The following is a 20608-nucleotide window of genomic DNA, read 5'->3' as shown; positions in this document are numbered from 1 at the left end:
AGTCCAGGCTTTGACTAGATCATTCCAAAACCGTAATTTTGCTTTCACAAGAAATTCAGAGTTTTGTTGTTGGGCATGAAGTAGCAAAACAACCTCAGATCATCACGTTACCACCATCGTGTTTGRACGTYGGATTTATATTATTTTTCTGGAACTCGATGCTCACCTGCCAGAAGGTTTCTGTTTCATCTCATCAGTCCACTGAATATTATCTCAGCTGTTTGGTGACCAACCAGATGCTTTTTGATAAATGTGAGACTGTCAAGTGGTTTTCAATTTGTAACTCTTCCATGGATGCCATTTTGGTTCAGTCTCATTTTTAAATGGGTATTTTGTGAACTACTGGATTAGTCGTTGGAGTAACTTTGACCTCCTGGAAAGGCTCACCATTGTTTCATGACATCTTCAGTTGTGAATGCTGGCTGTCTGTTCCAAGGTTTTTTTTGCCTTAGAAATGGCTTTGTAACTCTKATATGATGTGGTGAACTTTATTTCACGTGTTTTTGAGTTTCATTTGCTTGAGGAAAGATTTGTTGCTTTTTGAGAGTTTCTACCCTACTTCATGTTGTCAGACATCTTCTGTTGAGTAAATGCATTGATTCTGGGGTTCAGGCATTGATCAGGACTGCATGTGTCTAGTGGAAATTTTACTTCACATTCCAAAAATGTGAGTAATTCMTAATTTGGCAAGAGGGGATAATTACTTTTTTCACTTAGGACCAGGTTGATTTGGAAAATGTTTTTATCTTAATCAGTTAAATAATCATTTCCGAATTGCATTTTGTATTTACTCCAGTTATACTTGTTCCATACGACAATTTGTTTGGTGGTCTAAGCATTTAAATATGATTGGAAAAAAGCAAAAACAGTACTGTGTCTATTTTGAAAACTTTCCAGAGATGTTACTTGACAAAAACATCTCGAGTTGGTGTCTGTTCAACTAGTGTTGCACAAAAAAATATTACTTTAAGAAACTTTCACTTTACAGAGGAATTGGATAAATGCCAAAACAGCTTGCCATCTGAAAACTTTTCCTTTGCTGAGCAGATGTTTCATCTGCCGTGTCTGCATGTTGCCACTGGTGGGAGCTGTGGAGTAATAACCGCTCTTGCTCTTATGGTTATTCAGCATGCTGCTCAAWAACCTGGATAATGAATGAGATGCAAAGTGATCATGTCATTTATTATTATCACGACGTTTTTCAACTTGATTACAGAGAACATTTMAAAACATGAGTAGWTCTTTTATTCTCGCTACAAGGACGCTCCTGTGATTCTGTCTTGTCAAGAGAATGTCGCAAGCAGATTAAAATGTATTTTTRTTTTATTTCATCTTGGACTGCTAATTTTTCCATTACACACCCGAAATGAATAAAGAAGACATAACTTGGCTGTTCAGGAACACTGACCTCGGTATTAATACTCACCTCCACGACTGTTCGTGGGGTTTATCTGAATTTCACGAAATCTGTGAGTGTTTCTGAAGAAACAAACTCAGTGTCTTTAAAGTATATGTGGCAATAGAGGGATTGTAACGACAATGCTGTTGGGGCGGCAGATCAGTTACTTCTGACGCTCCAAGCCCTCAGGGAGTTGGCTCAAGATTGCTTGTCTTTGATAAGGTCCTCTGCTGGAGCTGCAACTTCGCGATCTGGGAAGATATTGTAAAAAGAGTTTACGCCTCGCTAAATAACCCGAACCATCTTTAAAGTGTCCCTCACATCGCATGAGTGAGATATACCTAAGAGTGTTGGATGTTTGCTTTTGCTTTTTTTATTCCGGAGGAAGAAAGCTGCGATTGTTTTTTATGCAGCTGCCAGGACCAGGCAGTCGGTTCCTCACTTTGAAGTGCGCTGCTCCAGCCTCTCGGTTCAGTTGGTGTTGGAGTCGCCTACAGGAGAGACCTACGGTGCGGCATGGCAGCCTGAAAGCACCAGGGAGGAGGAAAGGAAGAAAGAGGGAATAGAGAAAAACATATGTATTTTTTTTTCCCTTTTTTACTGCACTTCTATGCTCCTAACCGTGTTTGGACGCCAGCAATGTGGATTATAAGCGCTTTTTATGGAGTTTAATTTGAGGGGGAAGCGAACTCGTGGATCGATGGTAAGTTGGAGGACTGGGTGCCTCCTCAAACTCGCCCCCATTGGAGTTCCCTTTGATGTGCCTTTGAAGTAACGTTCAGGGGGAAATTGGCCACTTTCCCCCAGTTTACACACTCAAAAGACGCACAGGTTCGCGTCTGTGCCGCTCGCTTTCCTCTATTTTCGAAAAGGCTTGGTTTAAGACTTAAATATTCGTGAGAAATTTTCTTAAGAAGTAGCCGACCCGAGTCTTGTTGAGCAATTCCTCTCTCTCCCCCCCACAAGATCAGAGACTTTGATGTTCTTGGGACTTTTGCTGTGTTTTTCGCCATTAGAGAAACTGAAAGGGTGTTTTTTTTTATGTTGAGATTAAAGTAACTCAAATGATTTACCCCAGAGTGGTCAGRAATCTCAGGTGTAAGTTATATTTGAGTGTTTTCGCCCTAAAGCCAGGGGAAGTTGAACTCACAGTTCACTATTTTGGTCACGTTTTCTCATCTCTTTGGGTTGATCGATGTCCTACAGGTACTGGAGAGAGGGAGGCTTCATTTTAGTCGCCCCAGATGAGATGGGGAGAGTCCTGGGAATGAGAAACTAGAAAGTGACAGGCAAGGCAAGCGCTTGTCCATTTGAAGGTCTCGTTGAAGTGAATCCAGCGCATTCTTTAAATCACTCGATTCCTTGTTTCTTTTTCTGTGGAAATCCCATTGCTTTTGGGTTAGATGAGAGAAACTCCGCTTTATGTAATGCTGCTGCTGCAGCGGGGTTTTTTCCCTCTTCTTTTTTCTTTCTTTTTTTTTCTTTTTCCTCTCCTGTAAAATCCAGCAAAGGCTCTGACTGCGTTCCTCTGTCTCTTTGAAGTCGGGGCGGATCTGGTTGTGATTAGATCAATACYTTGTGTTTCAGAGAGAAGACGGGCAGCCTGAGAGAAGCCCCCCCGCTGACACCAGAGAGTGAGGAGATTACAGTAGGAGCTCAGAGGAGGCGATCAGCGCTCTCTCTTGCTCTATCTCCTGCTGCTTTCAGAGACATGAGCCGGCCGCTTATGGACCATATCGCCAGTAGTAGTTTCCGCGAAGATGCCCCTCGACCCCCGGTGCCAGGGGAGGAGGGCGATGCGCCCCGCTACCCCAGCAAAGCCGCAGTGATGAAACCCCTCGAAGCCCCCAAATCCGCTCTGCTCGCCGGCTCTCCGGGCTCCTCGGCGCGGAGGAACGAGGATGGTCTCGGAGAGCCGGAGGGCAGCGCCTCGCCGGACTCGCCGCTGTCCCGCTGGACGAAGTCCCTGCACTCCCTGCTCGGAGACCAGGACGGCGCCGTTCTGTTCCGGACGTTCCTGGAGCGGGAGAAGAGCGCGGACGCCTTGGACTTCTGGTTCGCCTGCAACGGCTTCCGGCAGATGGACCTGAAGGACACCAAAACGCAGCGGGTCGCCAAGGCGATCTACAAGCGCTACATCGAGAACAACAGCGTGGTGGCCAAGCAGYTGAAGCCGCCCACCAAAACCTTCATTCGGGATAACATCAAGAGGCAGCACATCGACTCTGCCATGTTCGACCAGGCGCAGACGGAGATCCAGACCGACATGGAGGAGAACGCCTACCAGATGTTCCTGACCTCTGACATTTACCTAGAGTATGTTCGGACCGGGGGGGAGAACCCGAGCCACGTCAGCACGTCTTTGGGCAGCCTGAAAGTTGTATGTGGATACCTGCCCACGCTCAACGAGGAAGAAGAGTGGAGCTGTGACTTCAGAGCCAAAGCCCTGCTGGGACTGAAGGGGCAAAGGGTCCCCATTACGCAGAGAGCAGTGGAGATGATGGAGAAGGGGTACAGGTATGTCTGCTGCACCCTTTTTTCCCCTTCTTTTGCACCCTGTTTTCACACTCTAGAGCAAAGGTTTACTCTAAGAGAGGTACAACACAGCTTTTCCCCTCCTCCTAAGTTTGCAGAAAACTCTCTGGCCCTTCTTCCCCCTCTCCCAAAGTCTCCAGCAGCAGCAGCCCTCTGCTGGCGCTCGCCTGGATTTCCGGAGCTTTGAAATGGTTCCGCAGAGTGACGGATCGTCTTCCAGAGGAAAAGTTCACAGAGCAGGGGCTGGCTCTGGCCCCAGCCAGCAAATAATAGATGATGACATTGCTGTGCTATGTCTCCTCTTGTACCACCTCTGTCAAAAGCCTTCAGGCGGAGATAAAAATCTACGGCGGCTCTTCAGATGTCACTTTGATGTGAGGGTAGTTTCATTTATGTGTTTTCTTTGCTCCATCCTCCTGTTTGTTTTAAGTTAGGGGCGGGGAGGAAAAAGAAAACTGCAGGGTGTTTGCAAGTATTTCCAATATCCTGGTTCAAATGCTGGGACTCGTATTAGTCTGTTACTGAATTAAGTTATTGTTTCACCAATACCAGTGACACGGAAACTTAATGAGTCGATCTAATTGCTATTATTTCAAGCAGAAAATGAAAACTATTCCACCAAACAATCGTCTTGAGATGAGATTCAACAAGGTTCTCATTACTTTGCTCTGATTGGGAATTGGTGAAATYTCAAAATATTGTTCTTCTTATCCATTGATGCATCGAAACTCAGACGTTCCACCATCATCAGTCTATAGCTACAGTGACCATCTTTGATTCACTTTAGCTGAGTCAAAGTTTCTTTTCATGTGCTACAGACCGTATAAAATTGTAATCAGCAGGTCAGACTTGAAAGTATTTCTAATATTTGTTGTTATAGTTATGATTGTTTTTTCTAGTTCTTATTTTGATTAAGGCTGTGCCGCTTCAGGAAAGTATTCAGGTTTCATACCATTGCTATTAAGTGTAATAACATAATTAACTATCATTTTCCAGACAGTTTCCGTTCTGCTTACCACATATTGTCTCTACCACTCCCTATGAGCTTTAGCCTCTCAGCTACTAAAACAATGTGTGTCTTAAAGGAAGCTAGCATCTTTTGTTTGTTTTTTTACATCTGGCGAAATCTGTTGCAGACAAGCAGAGCGGGAATGTGGCTAGCCTGCAGTCTGCTGCCTAACAGATAAATCACTCATCTCATTCAAACTGTAGTTTTACAACAGCATCCCTTTAATAACAAGGACAAACTGTACTCCTTTAAGTTTCGACATCATGACTATCATTTGATTTGTGACCAGAAAGATTTCCAAACTGCTGAATTTGTCTTAAGAGCAAAATGAAGCTGCAATGGCTTACAGWGTGTGCAGCGACAGGTGGAAACGCTACATAATTATAATCAATTTAAATTTATGACAATATTGGTAACGTATTCTGTTGTTTATAGGCTAATGCAAGTCTCACATTGAGTGCTTAAATAGACAAGCTAGCTGCTAAAGGTCAAATTTGACTCGCTAAACCAGGGGTCACCAACTCCAGTTGCAACTTTTAGATGYGTCTCTGCTCAAACACACCTGGATCAAATAAACTGCTCATGTCCAGCCTATTGCAGAGAGGAATGAATGCTGGTGAGGAAATTCAGACATTTTGGAGCAGAGGTGAATCTAAAAGTTGCAGGATGGTAGCCCTTGAGGACTGGAGTTGGTTACCCCTGCGCTAAACAAACAAAAAAGTGTAGCTGCTATGTTTCAGTCAGCTAACCAGCAGTGCTCAGCATCAGTTTAAGCTCCCCACAGCTGGGAGAACCTTTGTGTAGCTTGATTTCAGTACCTGGGCTGCGCCTTAACCAGCGAATGGAGCCAGAACCTGCGCCGCCCTTTTCCTCCTCGTCTCTTCCGACTCAAGTTCTCTTAAAAGCGAAAACAAACCCTTAATGGCAGCAGCTACAGTACAGAATCAAGATCTCCTCCTCCCCTCCGTCACTCTTTGCTCCCCCCCTTCTTGTTTGTGTCAGTTCTCCTCAGATTCCCTCCTTTGCTGCCGTTCACCCCCTCCTCCTCCACTCCCTCGGCCTTCTTTACTTTTATCTTTTCTTCCTTTTGAAAACCGAGGGACGGGGACTACAAGGCGTGCTTTTGGAGCGGAAAGGAAGGATGGAGGGAGGGAGGGAGACGGAGAGAGGGAGGACGGTTGCAGCTCATGAAAGGGAGGGAGGAGAAAGGATAAATGARGGGGTGAAAGAGAGGCAGGGAGGGAAGAATGCCGGGCCAGCTGTGCTAAATACCTGACTCTTTGCGAGCCCCTCTGAAGGTCAGTCTGGAGCTGGAGAGAGGTGAGCGGGGGGGCTGCGGCTTTAGTCATGCTGGGTCTCTCTCCCTCTGCACCGAGACCCTCCCCTTCTTCCCTTTTCTCCCCTTTCTTTCCTTCTGTGACACACTCCCATGCTTCCAGCCGAAACTTTTTGTGCTACCCCCCCCACCTCTGCCCCGCTTTCCTCCTCCTGTACCATGGCAAGAATGCAAACACAGCGGGGCATGCACGCTGGGGAAAAGAGTGAGGGTGGATGAGCGGAGTGGAAAGAGAAACTGTGGGACATTTAAGAAGTTTTCCCACAAAGTTTGCCAGGCCCCACACCGGCCTGTCACATCTGTTCGKCATGTTTGCCGCTCTTATATCCACGGGTTTATTTCAGCTCTCCTACAAAAGAAAAAAGCCTCAACCTGTCTTGATTTAAGAACCTCAGCCAGCCTGTTGGAGTGGTATTAATATTCATCTGTTGTTGCCCAGATCCTACAAGAGAGGCGAGCAGATCAACCCCTGCCATGCAGGCGCCTTCGCCCCTGTCAGCAGCACCAACGACAGCGAGGTTTCCAGCGACGCCTTGACTGACGACGCCATGTCTGTGACTGACGGCAGTGTGTAAGTGGATGTTAATCAGACATGCGTACATACACACACACRYGTGTGTGTATCCAGAACACATCAAATGACTCGCATGTCAACAGGATGTCTGCKCATCCATAAAAACTTTYAAATTATTGTGTCTAAAATTAAGGCCTTATAATGCATTAAATTCATGAAAAAAGCATAGGTTGGCGTTAAGTAAGCTAATCAYARGTCTTAAATTTTTCTCAGGGCTATTTGAWMTATATAGTTTTTTTACTTTCTCGCAGAACTTTTCTGTAAAGCAAACTTTTGAGTCTTCATTCTGCTTTGTGACYTGAGGCTGTTTAGGCTACCGCTAACTAGCTGCTAATATTGCCCTGCTAGCTAGCTAGCTAATTGGACAGAYATGGTTGGTCTTTGCCACTGGCTCACATCTTTTGCCAACCCATAATGTCMATTTTGTGCTAAAAAGCTTGGGACTAYTAMAAGGGGGTAATTTCATTCACAATGGTCTTAYAAAGGTTTTAAGAGGACTTCAATTTGAGTTTGAACTCTGCAGAAAMCCTGGTCAAGCAACCTGCTGAGAACCAAACTGGAAGATTTAGTTGTAGGGAAACACCTGATAAAACACAGGAGTTAATTTGGGTCGGTAATGATCCTCATCGAGTTGTTCTGGATCCCAAATTCACCAATAGTGCAAAGAACATCTCTGACAAACAGCCATCGGTCGGTTATTAGAGTCCATTTACAGCAAGGTCCTAAAACATTACTAAATCTCAAGTTTTTAGCACCTGCTGATAGTAAAGCATTTCAGAAATATCTTCATTCTATTGCYTTATATAAATATATATTCTGAGTAATTTTACTGTATTTCCTGCTAAAATCTTGTGTTTTTTGTTTTCTTATGTTTGATGTTTTCCAAAATATCCTCAAATGTTTATCGGAGCTTAAAAGTTATTGACGCTTCTCTGCTGTTTCAGTGTAGAAATGACTCGGGTCACAGGTCTGTTAGCTTTTCRATCACCAGTATTTGTAAAGGTTCAAAACAGATTTGAAAAGATAGATTCATCTTCAAGAGCTGCTGTATTAAAAGACAGCATCTCATGTTRGCGATTAGTGCTGTTAGCATGATGTAGCAGGTTGTCCCAGAGACGTTGAGATCGCAAACATTTCGAAATCCAGCTTGTACCAGACCGAATTTGATAGACTYCGATGGCCTTCCTGTTCTTATCCTGTTTTATTCTCTCCCTCTGTAGGAAATATAGCTTCCTTTTAAACAGCTACAGTCATCTCTGTGCTTTTCTCTGCTTTCATTTTGAAACACCTCACAGATACTAAAAATAGCTAACAATAAGTCTTCTTCCCTCACTTACGTTCTCACCGTAGAGTGTTTTCAAGCTGAAACAGATTCTGTTCACCAGCCAATTTCTAATGTATGTTCAAAGATCTGAATCGRTGTGGACTTCAAGTTTTATCACAATATTTTGTGATACTATTGTGATAATGGCTGATAAGAACTTATTTGTTGCTACTTTTTTTTAAGCAGCTGAAGGCACACCTATCATAGCGCCACGAACACTGCTCTTGAGTGTTTGTGGAGCTTCTAATAAGCTTTTGTAGGATATGAGTTGCATAAAAAATGTGTGATTTATATCACTAAAGTGCTCACATTAACAGCATTTAATCATATTTTCATATTTGCAATATATATGTGGAGAAAATACAAAAGCTAACAATCTAGACAATTTGGAAGTTTTTGATGGTTTTTAAACACCTTCCTTAATTGGAATCCATGATGACAACAATAAATCAAAATTCTTATCATGATGAGGAATTTATCACGATAAACGACAAACGATGCAATAAATGCCCAGCTCTATTTCCAGCCTCGTTAATCATCAGCCTTCTTTGGGTTCTCTGATCAAAAAAGTGACTAATCGGTAGTCATTCATGAACGCGGATGTCCACACGTCGTATCAACTCATCCAGCTACGTGCTGTGGACCTCGTTCACGCAGCGCAAACACGTGACCTTCACCTGACGAGGCGCTCGTCTTTGTTTGGGACAGAAAGTCGAAGAATCTTTGTCCAGCKTTCAGCCTTAGTTCATATCTGCCAGGATGATGCTGGTGAAATGTTCAGATCAACCATGACCAAGCTAAAGATATTGATGAGCTGAAAGCGCTGATATTCAGTTCAAACCCTGAGCTTGGCTGGGGCAAAAAGGCGGCAGCTGTAAAGCCTTTTTTTTTTTTTTTTTTTTTTTTTTTTACAGCAGTCAGAGGGACATACGGTCCTGCTCTGCTGTACTTTGCCCAGCACAGTTTGAAAGGCCGAGCCGCAGGGACACCAACTTCCCCGCCTCATTTCCTGCCCACTCTGGCCTTGATCACAATATCTGCCTCTCAGTAGGTCACAGCTATAAAGACCCATAAACATTTGAATCGCATTTACAGATAAAGGCAGCGGGGAAAAATAGAAAATGAGGAAAAATGGCAACGGGGGAGGAGGCGCTCGGTTGGGAAGAGAAAGTGCGCGGTGATAGAGCGAGAAGGAGGGAGGGATTTTTTTTTTTTTTTTGCTTATATCTTATTTATGGATTTGCTTGGACGCTGGGGAATGCAGCTGCGCAGACTTCAAACATTACCTTATCTTACAAACCAGCCTTTTGATGTGCCGAGATCAGAGGCTGGCTGCGGCAAAGCTTGCCAAATGAAGATTGGGAGTGTGTTTGGAGACGGGTTGGGGTGGAGGGGGGAAGAGGAGGGCTTTTGCTCATGCGCAGGACTGTGGTGTTTTAAAGCAAGAGTAGAAAAGTGCTACTCAGATTGGTTGGGGAGCCGCTGTTTAACACGGGCGTAAAGGTACTGAGCTAAAGTCAGCTCTGTACCAAGCAGAGATTCAGATTCAACCTGCGTCTGCTAACTCTGTAGAAAGGTGTAAGGAGTCGGGAAAAGCAGCTGTAACCTTGACTTTGCTTCAGTTGCTGGGGAAGAAACATTTACAAAGTGTCAGAACACAATGCCACTCTACAGACTAGATAAACATGGAAAAAGAAAATGGAAACGTATTGAATTGAACGTAACTTCAGACTTCATTCCCTGTCTCATCGTCCAAGAACGTGGATCCATCCATCCACTTCTTTCTTTTTGTTGTTTCTTTCCTTTGATTGCTCTTTCTTTCTGTTTCACTCCTTCTTGTGTCTGACTCTTCTGGCGTAAAGAAATAACTGCAGTAAAAGCATGGTGAACACATCTATTCATGTTTATAGCTTAAAAATRGACGGGTGATTCCTATTCATTTGAGTCTGGAAAAGGATGGAGTTTGGTCTTGAAAAATGCTTGGGGGAYGATGAGTGTCATTTCTGGGGCAAATAAAACGTCCCCGGAACTGTCTCAGTTTGAAGATGAAGGCCACACGCCTCCAACAAACGCGCGCGCGCACACACACACACATACAGACCAGAACACTGACTCGGTTAACCTCGGATTAAGCCTGAAAGAGGAATTAATAAATTAGATTTTTTTTTTCCCTTGAAGTTTGTTTGATCCGTCCTTTTGGCTAACAAGCGGTCTTTAATGATGTATCTGATTGGGTAATTGACCTTTGTGATGTCTCCTCCCTCCCCACCCCCTCAGAGATGGCATCCCTCCATATAAACTGGGCTCCAAGAAGCAGCTACAGAGGGAGATGCAACGAAACATGAGGATGAACAGCCAAGTCTCTCTGCCTGCTTTCCCTGTAAGTACACAAGCACATACACACACACTCTGAAGTCTTTTTGAGCCCGGGTCCCACAGTGTAATTTCCATACCACCCTCCGTTCCGGATCTCTCTCGCTTCTATGAATAGTGCTGTGCAAACTGTATTTGGCATTCTCGATTCAACAACACCAGCAAAGATCTGAAGAAGTGGCGTCAAAGACCCTGCCTCCCACTCWCACACACACATCCAAACACAAGCCCCCTGCCTACCTTTGGTGTCACCTACACCCCCCATTAGGGTACCTTGAAGTCTGTAGGGGGAAGGAAGGAGGTCTCTAAGCTGTTTATCGCCCCAGCGCTCGCTTTTTTTCTTCTTCTACTTCTTCTTCTTCCCCGCCGATGCTGTAAATATGGAGAATAAGGAAGAGATGAGGAAGATCTCTGCCGCCTTATCCCGGGGGCCCTGGAATCAGCCCGGTTCCCCAACAAAAACACAAGTATTCTCGCAGTGACGCGCACGAACGCGGCGCTTTGATCTGCAGATGAATGAAGCAAACGCACGGGGAAGTGACAACTTCCAACTGAGATGGCCCCCTTTTCCTTCCCCCTTTCCTTCCCYATCCAAGCACACACAGGCCTAAACCTCACCCCCCCCCCACACACACACACCCCCCCATCTCACACAAAAGTGAAGGATCTGAGGGAAGAGTCTGAGCACGTCATGTGAGCTCTCAGCAGGTCAGGGGGGAGATGCTAGCTTAAGGTTTTTGGGAAGACAGAAGAATATGAGGCTGGAGGGGAGCGGGTTTAACCAAACTTGATAAAAGCAATACCTTGCAGAAGTATTCCTGAAACTTTGTCACTTTAAAAATGCAAACTTGCAAAGTGTTTTATTTGGATTTRACGTGATAGACCAACACAAAGTAGCGTTGAATTATGGGATCCCCTTCCATTGTATCTCTTGGAGTCCTTGTCCAGCTGGAAAATGGACAGTCAGAAGTGTTTTGTAGGTTTTGTTACTTCAGTTGGCTCCAAATTTCTTCTTACGGTTTCCTTTCTGCATTAGCTGCCCATCATTGTGGAGTGTCTGTCAGCTGATTGTCCCACCTGAGCTCTGAATCGCCGCTTCTCCTCCAGAGTTGCATTTCACCTTTGAGATGGTTTTCCTATCATCAGTTTAGWTGTAGGTTATAAATCCTAAATAAAAATGTATTTAAATCTGGTCATTATGTTGTGATWAAGGTCAAAGGGTGTGAATACTTTTRTAAGGTACTCTAAACTTGACCATAAACTTATGATCTWTAAAAAATAGAAAGAAGCAGGAAGTTTGAGGTTTTAAAAAAAGCTGCACAGATTAGATGGGGCTGCTCTTCTTGCCTTTGTTCTTGTTTTTGTTTCCCATCTGACTTCCTCTTTATTTTTTTTAGATGGTTGCCATTCCCATAATGCATCAGCACCATCAGTCAGCCCCCCATCCCCGTTGAAGCCCCCCATCCCCGTTTATTYCGACTACAAAGAGATAGGAAAAGTATAAAAACACGGAGGAACAATCAAGAAAGCCTCGATGCAGAAAGAAAAAAATGCAAATATTCTAAGATGTGTTCAGGCGCTCACTGTCACAACACCGTAGCTCAAAGGTGCCCAGTGTGTGACGAGGTGGGGGAATAAATTTCCTCAACCTTTCTGATCTCCCACCCCGTGTTTTAGTACCTTTATCTCTTCCTCTCAGTTCTTCCGTCTTTTTTTTTTTTATTTGAACCTGAAAGCGCACATCTCTGCATCCCAACTTCTCCCATTACTCCTTTTTTTTATTTTTTCATCCCTCATCCTATCCTCCCCGGAGTTCTCTTTCACCCCCTGTTGATGCGCGGCTTTTATTCCTAGATGTAAAGCCACTGCTTCCCATCAATCTATCCCTCCATCCGTCCTTCCACCACCCCTACTGAGTGTTTGATATTTGACGAGGAAGTCTTTGAAGTGAGCTGACTTTGGAGGCCCGCTGATGATGACAGAGGGAACCAGCTGAGGCCGGGGTTCACCGCCCCCTAAAACGAGCCTTGGGTGCCAGTTAGCAGGCTGGTTATTAATGCTGGTTGTTTAAATCGACTGTTAGTGCAGCATATTACTGTAAGAATATTTAAAGCATAACGATTTGGATGCTCAACCCTACAGGTTGTGTTTCTCATGTAAACRGTTAGCCTCTTGTACTTCAGGATGTTGTCCATTTTTTCAAGACGGCCGCCGTTTTTGAGCCTTTTAAGCCAATTAGTGCCATGAATGTTATAAAAACTGAAAAACTGTTTGCAAGCTTCCTTCCTCSTTCCAGTCGTCAGCTGGAAGGAGATGAGAMTGTGAGATGCAGACTGATGGCTAGCGTTAGCTTTTACAAATTTTGTAATRTGTTCAGTGTCTTAGCATTAGCTTCCTCTAAGCTTTTTTGAGTTTAGCGGTTTAGCATAAGCTTTWGCAATTWTTTTTTAGTGYGCATAATTTAGCGTTAGCTTCTGCTACTTTTTAATGTGTATACAAGTTTAGCATTAGCAGAGCTACGATTCTTGTTTAGCGAATTAGTGGTTAGTGAATTTAATGTTTTGGTTAGCTGTGGCCATCACTGGCAAAAGCTGCTGCTGATTTTAGTGCAAATGTATTCTTACCTTTGTAACCCTGGTGGCCATTTTGAAAAATATTTCTCCAGGAAACGGAAACACAAGATAAACAAAATTGAGATGATTTCTRTGGTTCAAAATATGTAGGCTATGATTTGACACCAAAAACATTCAAATAGATTTTCCATGACAACCATGATGAAAAATGAAAACATTGTCAGCCAATATGATTACTTTGGTGTGATCTGACACCAAAAGAATGCATTGGTGATATTGGTGATGTRTTCAGTTATCTGCTTCACGATGTGGAAGCTGTAGAGTTAGGTTACCTTGATTGGGAATCAAACACAAGCTAATGTATCCACTTTCTTTCCCCTAAAGCGTACGACCCGTCCTCCGAAGGAGATGGTCCCCCTGGAGCCGGCGCAGTTCGCAGCCCAGCTGATCTCTCGCCTGGAGAACTTGAAGAGGAAGCAGGACACCTTCAACTCTCTGGAGGAGCGGCTGCAGCAGATTCAGGAGGTTTGATTTCTTCTTTCTGAACTTTTCTTCTTTTTTTTTTTTTTTTTGCTTTCGTGTTTTTGTGAATTCATGTTCTTCTTGTTTTGTCTCCCAGGAGGAGGAAAGAGAAGATTCAGAGATCTCTGTTAGCGCTCCGCAGCTCTCCCCGCATCCTCTGGCCCTCCTGTCGGGCTCCTCTGACGAGGACCCCCAGGCCATCCTGGATGAGCACCTGTCTCGGGTCCTCAAGACCCCTGGCTGCCAGTCGCCCACCGTCGTCCAGCACTCGCCTCGCTCCAGCTCCCCGGAGAACCGGCCGTACGCCTGCGGAGGCAAACCCAGGGCCGGGTCGTCCACTTCTCCTGTGTCGAGTCCGGACTCGGGGGCCTTCGCTCTGAGCCTGGGCTCCAGCAGGACCCTGTTGAGCAGGCAGAGCACCAAGCACATCCACCACCACTACATCCATCACCACGCCAGTCCAAAGTCCAAGGAGCAGATTGAACGGGAGGCGGCCCTCCGGGTGCAGGGCGTCTGCTCTGCCGCCGGCCGCTGTCAGTCCTGCCAGGCTTACCCACGCAGCCGCAGTCTGGGCAGGGAGWCGTGTGGCGCCGTCTCCACCGAGAGCAACATGGGGTGAGTCTGAGCATGATAAAACTTCTCAACCTTCTTGTTACTTACTTAAAATCTTTCCCTTGAAACGCTGTTGCAATCTGATTATATTAGATTTTCTTTAGCTGTGAATCTATTACAAATGTGAGCAAAACTTTGGTATTCCACTAATGTCAAAAACACTCAGTTTTGTCATTGCAGTGTTTCTATTAAGATCACATGTGAATAAGTTTGTTCAAGTGATAAATCATTAAAGAACATTCTCTTCTATGATGGTCCTGCCACTTCCTGTCGTCTTCTTCGGCTTTTCCGTCAGTAGTAACATCCAGATGTTGATCTGGATGTTACTACCAGTGTTTCCATTGCGATTTTGCAAAATTTCCATAGCCGAAAAACATTTTATCGAAAACGTATGTTTTTTTTTTTGTTTGTTTTTGTTTTTTTTCAAAATTCTCGTGCTTCTATTAAGCAAATAGATTTTTGCAATTCCAATTTGTGCAGTTTTATGTTCATTGGWAATGTAGCTAGCCTGAGATCTGACTGGAATGTTTCCGTCTCCCAGGCGCTCCAGCTCCCTATCGAGACGCGTGTGTCGCTCGGGGGCCGAGGAGGGGGTCGCAGACGGCTGCATGGACGACTGCGGGATCTCRCAGCTGCCCACAGACACAACCGACCCCACCGAGAACGTTCGCCAGTGGATCATGGAGAGCAAACGGCAGAGCCGACACAAGTCTCACAGGTGAGCAAGCGCAGCGAGTCTGAAAAAGCACATCGTTTTTCGTTGTTCGGTCGGTAAACGCCTCYCTCTCTGTCCCGCAGTAACCAGGGCGCCAAGAAATTCGGAGGCTCGTCAACGCAGACGCACACCTGGGGCGGCGGAGGAAGCTGCGGCCACCTGCGGAGTCACCAACCGGCTCAGCCCTTCATCCAAGACCCCGCTATGCCGCCCCTGCCCCCTCCCAACACCCTGTCCCAGCTGGAGGAGGCCTGTCGCAGACTGGAGGAGGTTTCCACCAAGACCCCCAAACAGAGGTGCGGACCCCAGAGGAGCTGCTCTGCTCCTCAAAAACACCTTACCGACTATGTTTGGTCTAGTTTCTACTCTAAATATCTCACTGCACTTGAAATATGACAAAGCTAACGTACAAGTAACTTTTCAGCAAGATTTTTTGTTTTTGTTTGTGATTAAAAAAGGTCCTAGTTCCACTGGCACATTATTTCACTTTTAACGAGACGTTTTCTCACCATATAAGTGAAATAATCATCCAGCGGAACGAGCACATTTTGATCAATAATAATGAATTACTGACTGAACACAAACTCATGTATCTTACTGAAAAGTCACATATAAGTTAGTTTGGTCTTATTTCAAGTGCAGTAACATATTTGCACTAGAATCTAGATCAAATGTTGTTTACAAATTTGAAAGAAAGAGAGAGAGAGATTTGGTYTATCTGTTAATGAGGTGGCTTTAGAGYAAGTTGATTCCCAGAGATTTGATTTAGGAATAATAGAGCAAAGGCGGTGAAAACCTGCTTTTCTGTGTTGGATTCTCATGATATAGACCAAACRATTTAAAAAATAAAAATTTAAAAGGCACTTGTTTTTATTATAAACTTTCTTTTTTCTTCAGGCATTCTTTGGCCAACCTTCAACGAGAGAAGACCCACCAAGTCACAGTCCATGCAGGGGGGTCAGCCCTCCCCAGTCCCGCCACTCTCGGCCCCCCTGGCCTCACCTCCACCTGCCCGGGTCTCCTCCAATTAGAAGAGTACGATGCCTCCCTCTCTCCTCCTCTCTGCTCCTCTTCCTCCTCCTCTTCCTCCTGCTTTGAGCTTTAACATCCAACTTCCAGCGTACATAAACCCTTTTAACTTTTCCTACTTGACACCTGCACCATAAACGGAACAACACACACACACTCATTTTCAGTCTTAATGTGTGCATCAGTGTCATGTGTGTGTGCTGGAGGCTGTTGCCACGGTGCCACCGGACTGGCTCTTCCTCTTCATGGAGATCTATTCGTATTGTTATTATTGGCCGTCCTTCAGTGAGCTGGTGTAAAGAGCTCCTCTGAAGTTGGCCTACAAAGCCTTGGACCCAGCTGAAGGAGAATTGATAACACACACGCGCACACACACACATGACTCTGACTCCCACACTCTGGCATCCCTCATATTTCCAGGCTTGCGTAGTCAGYGTCTGGATGAGTTTCGTCGTGGTGTTACTGTACCACCTGTGTCCGTGTCGTCTCTCTCATGCTCTCCGTCTCCGTCTTTGTGTCCCRGCAGATGTAAGAAGGTCTTGGGCGGCCACGCGGCGTGCAGCGGGGAGACGGTGGTGACGTACTTCTTCTGCGGCGAGGAGATCCCGTACCGCCGCACCATGAAGAGCCACAGCCTCACCCTGGGTCACTTCAAGGAGCAGCTCCGTAAAAAGGGCAACTACAGGTAAGCTGGAGATGCAACAGACCAAAGGCGGAGTTTGAGAATTAAAGAGTTGGAATCCTGAATGCAAAAGTATTCACACCTTCTGAGCYTTTTCAGATTAGTTTCATGTTAAAGCCACGACCTTCAGTGTGTTTTACTGCYGGAATATATCGCTTATCATCACAGATTCTCATTTAAATTTAGGTCTGAACTTTGATTATGCCAGTCTAAAAGGTTACTTTCATCTAAACTACTATTCTAGGTCTTAGAAGCAATTAATTCCCACAGCATGATGCTGCCACCACCAATTCAGCTTCTTGTTCTGGTGGAAGGGTTTGCTTTTTTTATTTATTTATTTTTTACTTGAGCCTCTTACACAGTTCTCCWCAAATATCAGGGTGACGTGTCTGAAGGACCTTAGGAGTATTAAACAAGCCTCCAGTCACTAGGTGGCAGCAGTCAACGGTCTGCTGTTAGTCCCAGCAGAAAAAGTCRCCTTCACGGTTGTATAAAGCTGAGAACAGAGAGAAGTTTGTGAAATTCAAAAGAAAAGTGGTGTTGAGGATCCTCGMAGCAACCTCGACGTGCGTTAGCACCGCTCTGTTAGAAAACATGACAAGAAATAACATAGGACAGTTTTGTCCCCAGTTTTCCCTCCTTCYATCTTCCTGACCTCCTCTATCCCGGCTGAAGAAAAGCTTCCCCATAGCTTAATGCTGCCGCCACCATGTCTCAGTACCGGGATGGCGGGTCTTAGCATTTCGTATGTTGCCCTGTTGCATAAAAGCGCATTAAAGAGCTCTGAGGTTTGTGGTTTAAATACGTCAAAATGCGAGAAAAGGTTCAGAGGAATAACTGTTTTTCCAGGAAGCTGCACCCTGTTGGATAAAGCAGCTAACCTCTAAATATCTGAATATATTTCTGTGATGAGTCCTGCTGTCTGTGTTTTTGTTTCCGTGTTTGTGTGTCGTGTTGTGTGTGGCTGGCTTTTTGAGCAACAGAAAAGGGAAAGACAAGCGGGCGGGCGGCGCAGGGGTTAGTGGGAGAGTTTGAACTGCAGCGATTTGGGTCCCATCTGGTATTGATTTCCATGCTAAGGCACACTTAATACACACGGCTTTGAAGCCTCAGCCTCTTTCATTTCAACCAACAAAGACTCACACAAATGGCCAGTGTGCAAATTCTTCACTGATGCTATCAGGGCCTCTCTTTCTTTTTCCTTTTTCTCCCCTCCTCCCGCTGCCCGTATGTGTGTGTGTGTACGTGTGTACGTGCGTGTGTACGTGTGTACTGGGTTGAATGCACACTGTGTTTACACATGTTGTAATCATTTTATGGATATTTTGGAGAGGCAGATAGTTAAATGCCAGATCCGCTCGCTTCACAAGGCCCCGTCGAGTGCCCACCGCTTCACCGTGCGCTTTCAGAAAGAGAGAAAGAGATTTAAAAAAAATTTTTTTTTTACTTTGATTGCTTTTATTCAGCGGCTATTAAAGGAAAAAAAAAAGATCAAACATTTTAGTGTTTAGACCGTTAATGGTGCTGAGGATATGCACGGCCGTGGCGTTGTTTGTAATTACAGGTATGAAACCGAGAGGAAAGAAAAAGTTCTTCCTGTCCAGATGTGAACRGTGTTAATTTCTCTTTTTTTGCCGGGATCAACAGATGTGACAAACTCYCGGCTCTTCACATCTGTCGGCTCTTTCGCGCGTCTTCTTTTTCTCTTTGGCTCGCCGTCTCAGTTCCTGTGTCATACCATCCACCTTTTTTTTTTTTTTTCCTCTAGCCCCCTCTTTCTTCTTCTTCTTCATTTTTTGGAAGGCAAGCTGCGCGGTGCTTTAACAGCAGCCAGAGAATGTGTGGAGTTGGGTCATTTCAACATGGCAGCGGTTCAACAAAGAACAGTACTGCTTGGCCCTGCCAGACGATATTGGTGCCAGATGTCAGAGCAAACTGGAGGGGTGGGGGTTAGGGGGTGCATAAAACATGTTCCAGTGGAAATTCTGTCTCTCTTAGCGAAAAAACATCACAGCTCTTTTGAAGACTTCTTCTTGCATTTAAAGAGCAGTAGGGATCGGCGTTGACTTCTCCATAATGGTCGGCGTGGTTTCACTTCTTCTCTCTTCCTTCATCGTTTGCTTCAAGACTTCCTGAGCTACTTTTTCAAAAAATAATAATTTTTTTTGTTGTTTTTTTTATTAGCGACCACCCTCGTGCTAATTGCACCACGTGGGCTCCCGCTCTCCTGTACGCATCGCATGTTCCTAAACCTCGCGTACATTCCAGAGACCCCCACATATGGGGCAAATTGAGCTGTTTTTCCATTACATAGTTAATGAGTGGATTCCCAGACCCCTCCAACCAACCCACCCCTGCTGTTCTCTCTTCCTCTTAAATAAGGGCTTTGGAGGTGTGTGTGTGTGTTTTCTTTTTTGGGGTGGGGGGTGGGGGGGGTTGCGTCATTATGCTATGGTGAAGTCATGGCTGAAGAGAAGCTCCTCCCTGCTTGTGTTTTTTTTCTTTCTTTTACTTGCATTCATAAAGTTGCCAGCTGAGGCATCAACATGTCGTCCTGGTTCACTTTTATTAAAACTCTTTTTATCGCTGTGGGAATAAACCGGGCGGGAGGAGGAGGAGGGGACAGCGTACTCTCATTTTGTCTGGTTGCAGCCACAGACTTATGATACTGTGTGATGGAGGAACAGAAACATCTGCATTAAACGCCAATCTGTTTCCTGATTGGTTGTTTCTGACTGAGCAATAGGACCACAGGAAGAAGCTCCACTTTTTCCTCATTGAGTATCTGTCAGAGCACAGTGTCACAACATGGTGACAGATTTAACAAACATTTAAAAAAAAAAAAAAACTTATATGTATATAAGTTACAGCTTGAACTCTGGTTTGTTTGGGGAGGGTTGAGGTGTGAATTCGCAGTCGAACGCTGCGGACCAAAAACAAAAAAAAGCGCTTGACAACATCTGCGCTTTCTTGTGCGAGTTGTGCGGTTTGAAAATGCATGTGAATGACAAGCAGACCGCTCCAAAAACGGGAAATGGACTGTAGCACAAGGCATTCTGGGTAAATGTAACCAAAGCAAGCTCAAGTGTCGCGCTGGAGGAAGAAATGACTCATGGTGTTTTGTCAAAGAGAAAAAGAGAAATCCTACAATCTGACGTCACTCCATTCCTGTTTAGATTTTTGGAGGAAGGAAGTTTTGCGGCTGTCTTGTTCAGAGGTTTTTGTGGTGTTTCCTTCAGTGGTTCTTGGTGTAGCGCCACAACAGGCGAGGTGGGTGCACAGGTTTTGGTTCATTTGACACAGCGCAGTGTGAAAGCGAACTGCACCGGGTGAAAATGTAACATGTTGCAACTTTAGTCTCAGTGAAAACATCCTTAAAACTCTTTACATCGCAGTTTGTTGTCGAAACCTGACGAGGCYCAAGCATARTTGATACTTTACGTTTGAGTCGAGGCGGATCCAGATCAAATTATGGTTTTAAAAATTGACGTTCGATGTTGAAGAATATGAACTATAGCTGAGCTCTGTGTTGTTCTGCTCCTGCAGGTACTACTTCAAAAAAGCCAGCGACGAGTTTGAGTGCGGCGCCGTGTTCGAGGAAGTGTCGGACGACGGCTCCTTGCTGCCCACGTACGAGGGGAAGATCCTGGGGAAGGTGGAGCGGATGGACTGACTCGGAACCACTGGGGATTACTGACCCGTCACTAAGCTGAGACTGAAGGGACTGGAGGTTCRGTGACGGAAGCAGTGCTGGCGAAAGGCCAGAGAAGAAGACACGGATGTTACGGGACGATTGAAAGGACCCGGCTGGGATGGAGGAGGAACCTGGACTGTGTGTTGCTGAAGTTTCTAGAGACTGGAGGAGAACGACCACTCGTCAGCGACGCGGGCCGGTGGGTTTACCGTGAGACTTGAGAGCCCACCT

General features: G+C 45.2%; 1 protein-coding gene across 2 annotated transcripts; it reads left to right on the top strand.

Moving 5' to 3' along the window:
* The first annotated feature begins 23 nt into the window (after positions 1 to 23).
* axin2 (axin 2 (conductin, axil)) lies at positions 24 to 20602 on the top strand. Of its 2 annotated transcripts, XM_008416765.2 has the most exons (11): positions 27 to 2102; positions 2987 to 3916; positions 6719 to 6850; positions 10455 to 10557; positions 13508 to 13648; positions 13743 to 14260; positions 14799 to 14975; positions 15056 to 15268; positions 15870 to 16007; positions 16528 to 16686; positions 20230 to 20602. In XM_008416765.2, exons 2-11 carry the CDS (start codon positions 3111 to 3113, stop codon positions 20354 to 20356), a joined length of 2514 nt encoding a protein of 837 aa, XP_008414987.1. In that variant the 5' UTR covers positions 27 to 2102; positions 2987 to 3110; the 3' UTR covers positions 20357 to 20602. The 2 variants fall into 2 exon arrangements, with proteins under 2 accessions (XP_008414988.1, XP_008414987.1); XM_008416766.2 differs by lacking the exon at positions 20230 to 20602 and having other exon boundaries at positions 24 to 2102; positions 15870 to 16092; positions 16528 to 16612.
* The last annotated feature ends 6 nt before the right edge of the window (positions 20603 to 20608 follow it).

The sequence above is a fragment of the Poecilia reticulata genome, linkage group LG8 (genome assembly GCF_000633615.1).
Source record: "Poecilia reticulata strain Guanapo linkage group LG8, Guppy_female_1.0+MT, whole genome shotgun sequence".
Lineage (NCBI taxonomy): Eukaryota > Metazoa > Chordata > Actinopteri > Cyprinodontiformes > Poeciliidae > Poecilia > Poecilia reticulata.
The sequence above is the reverse complement of the archived record's forward strand: the minus strand, read 5'-3'. Positions and strand labels throughout refer to the sequence as shown.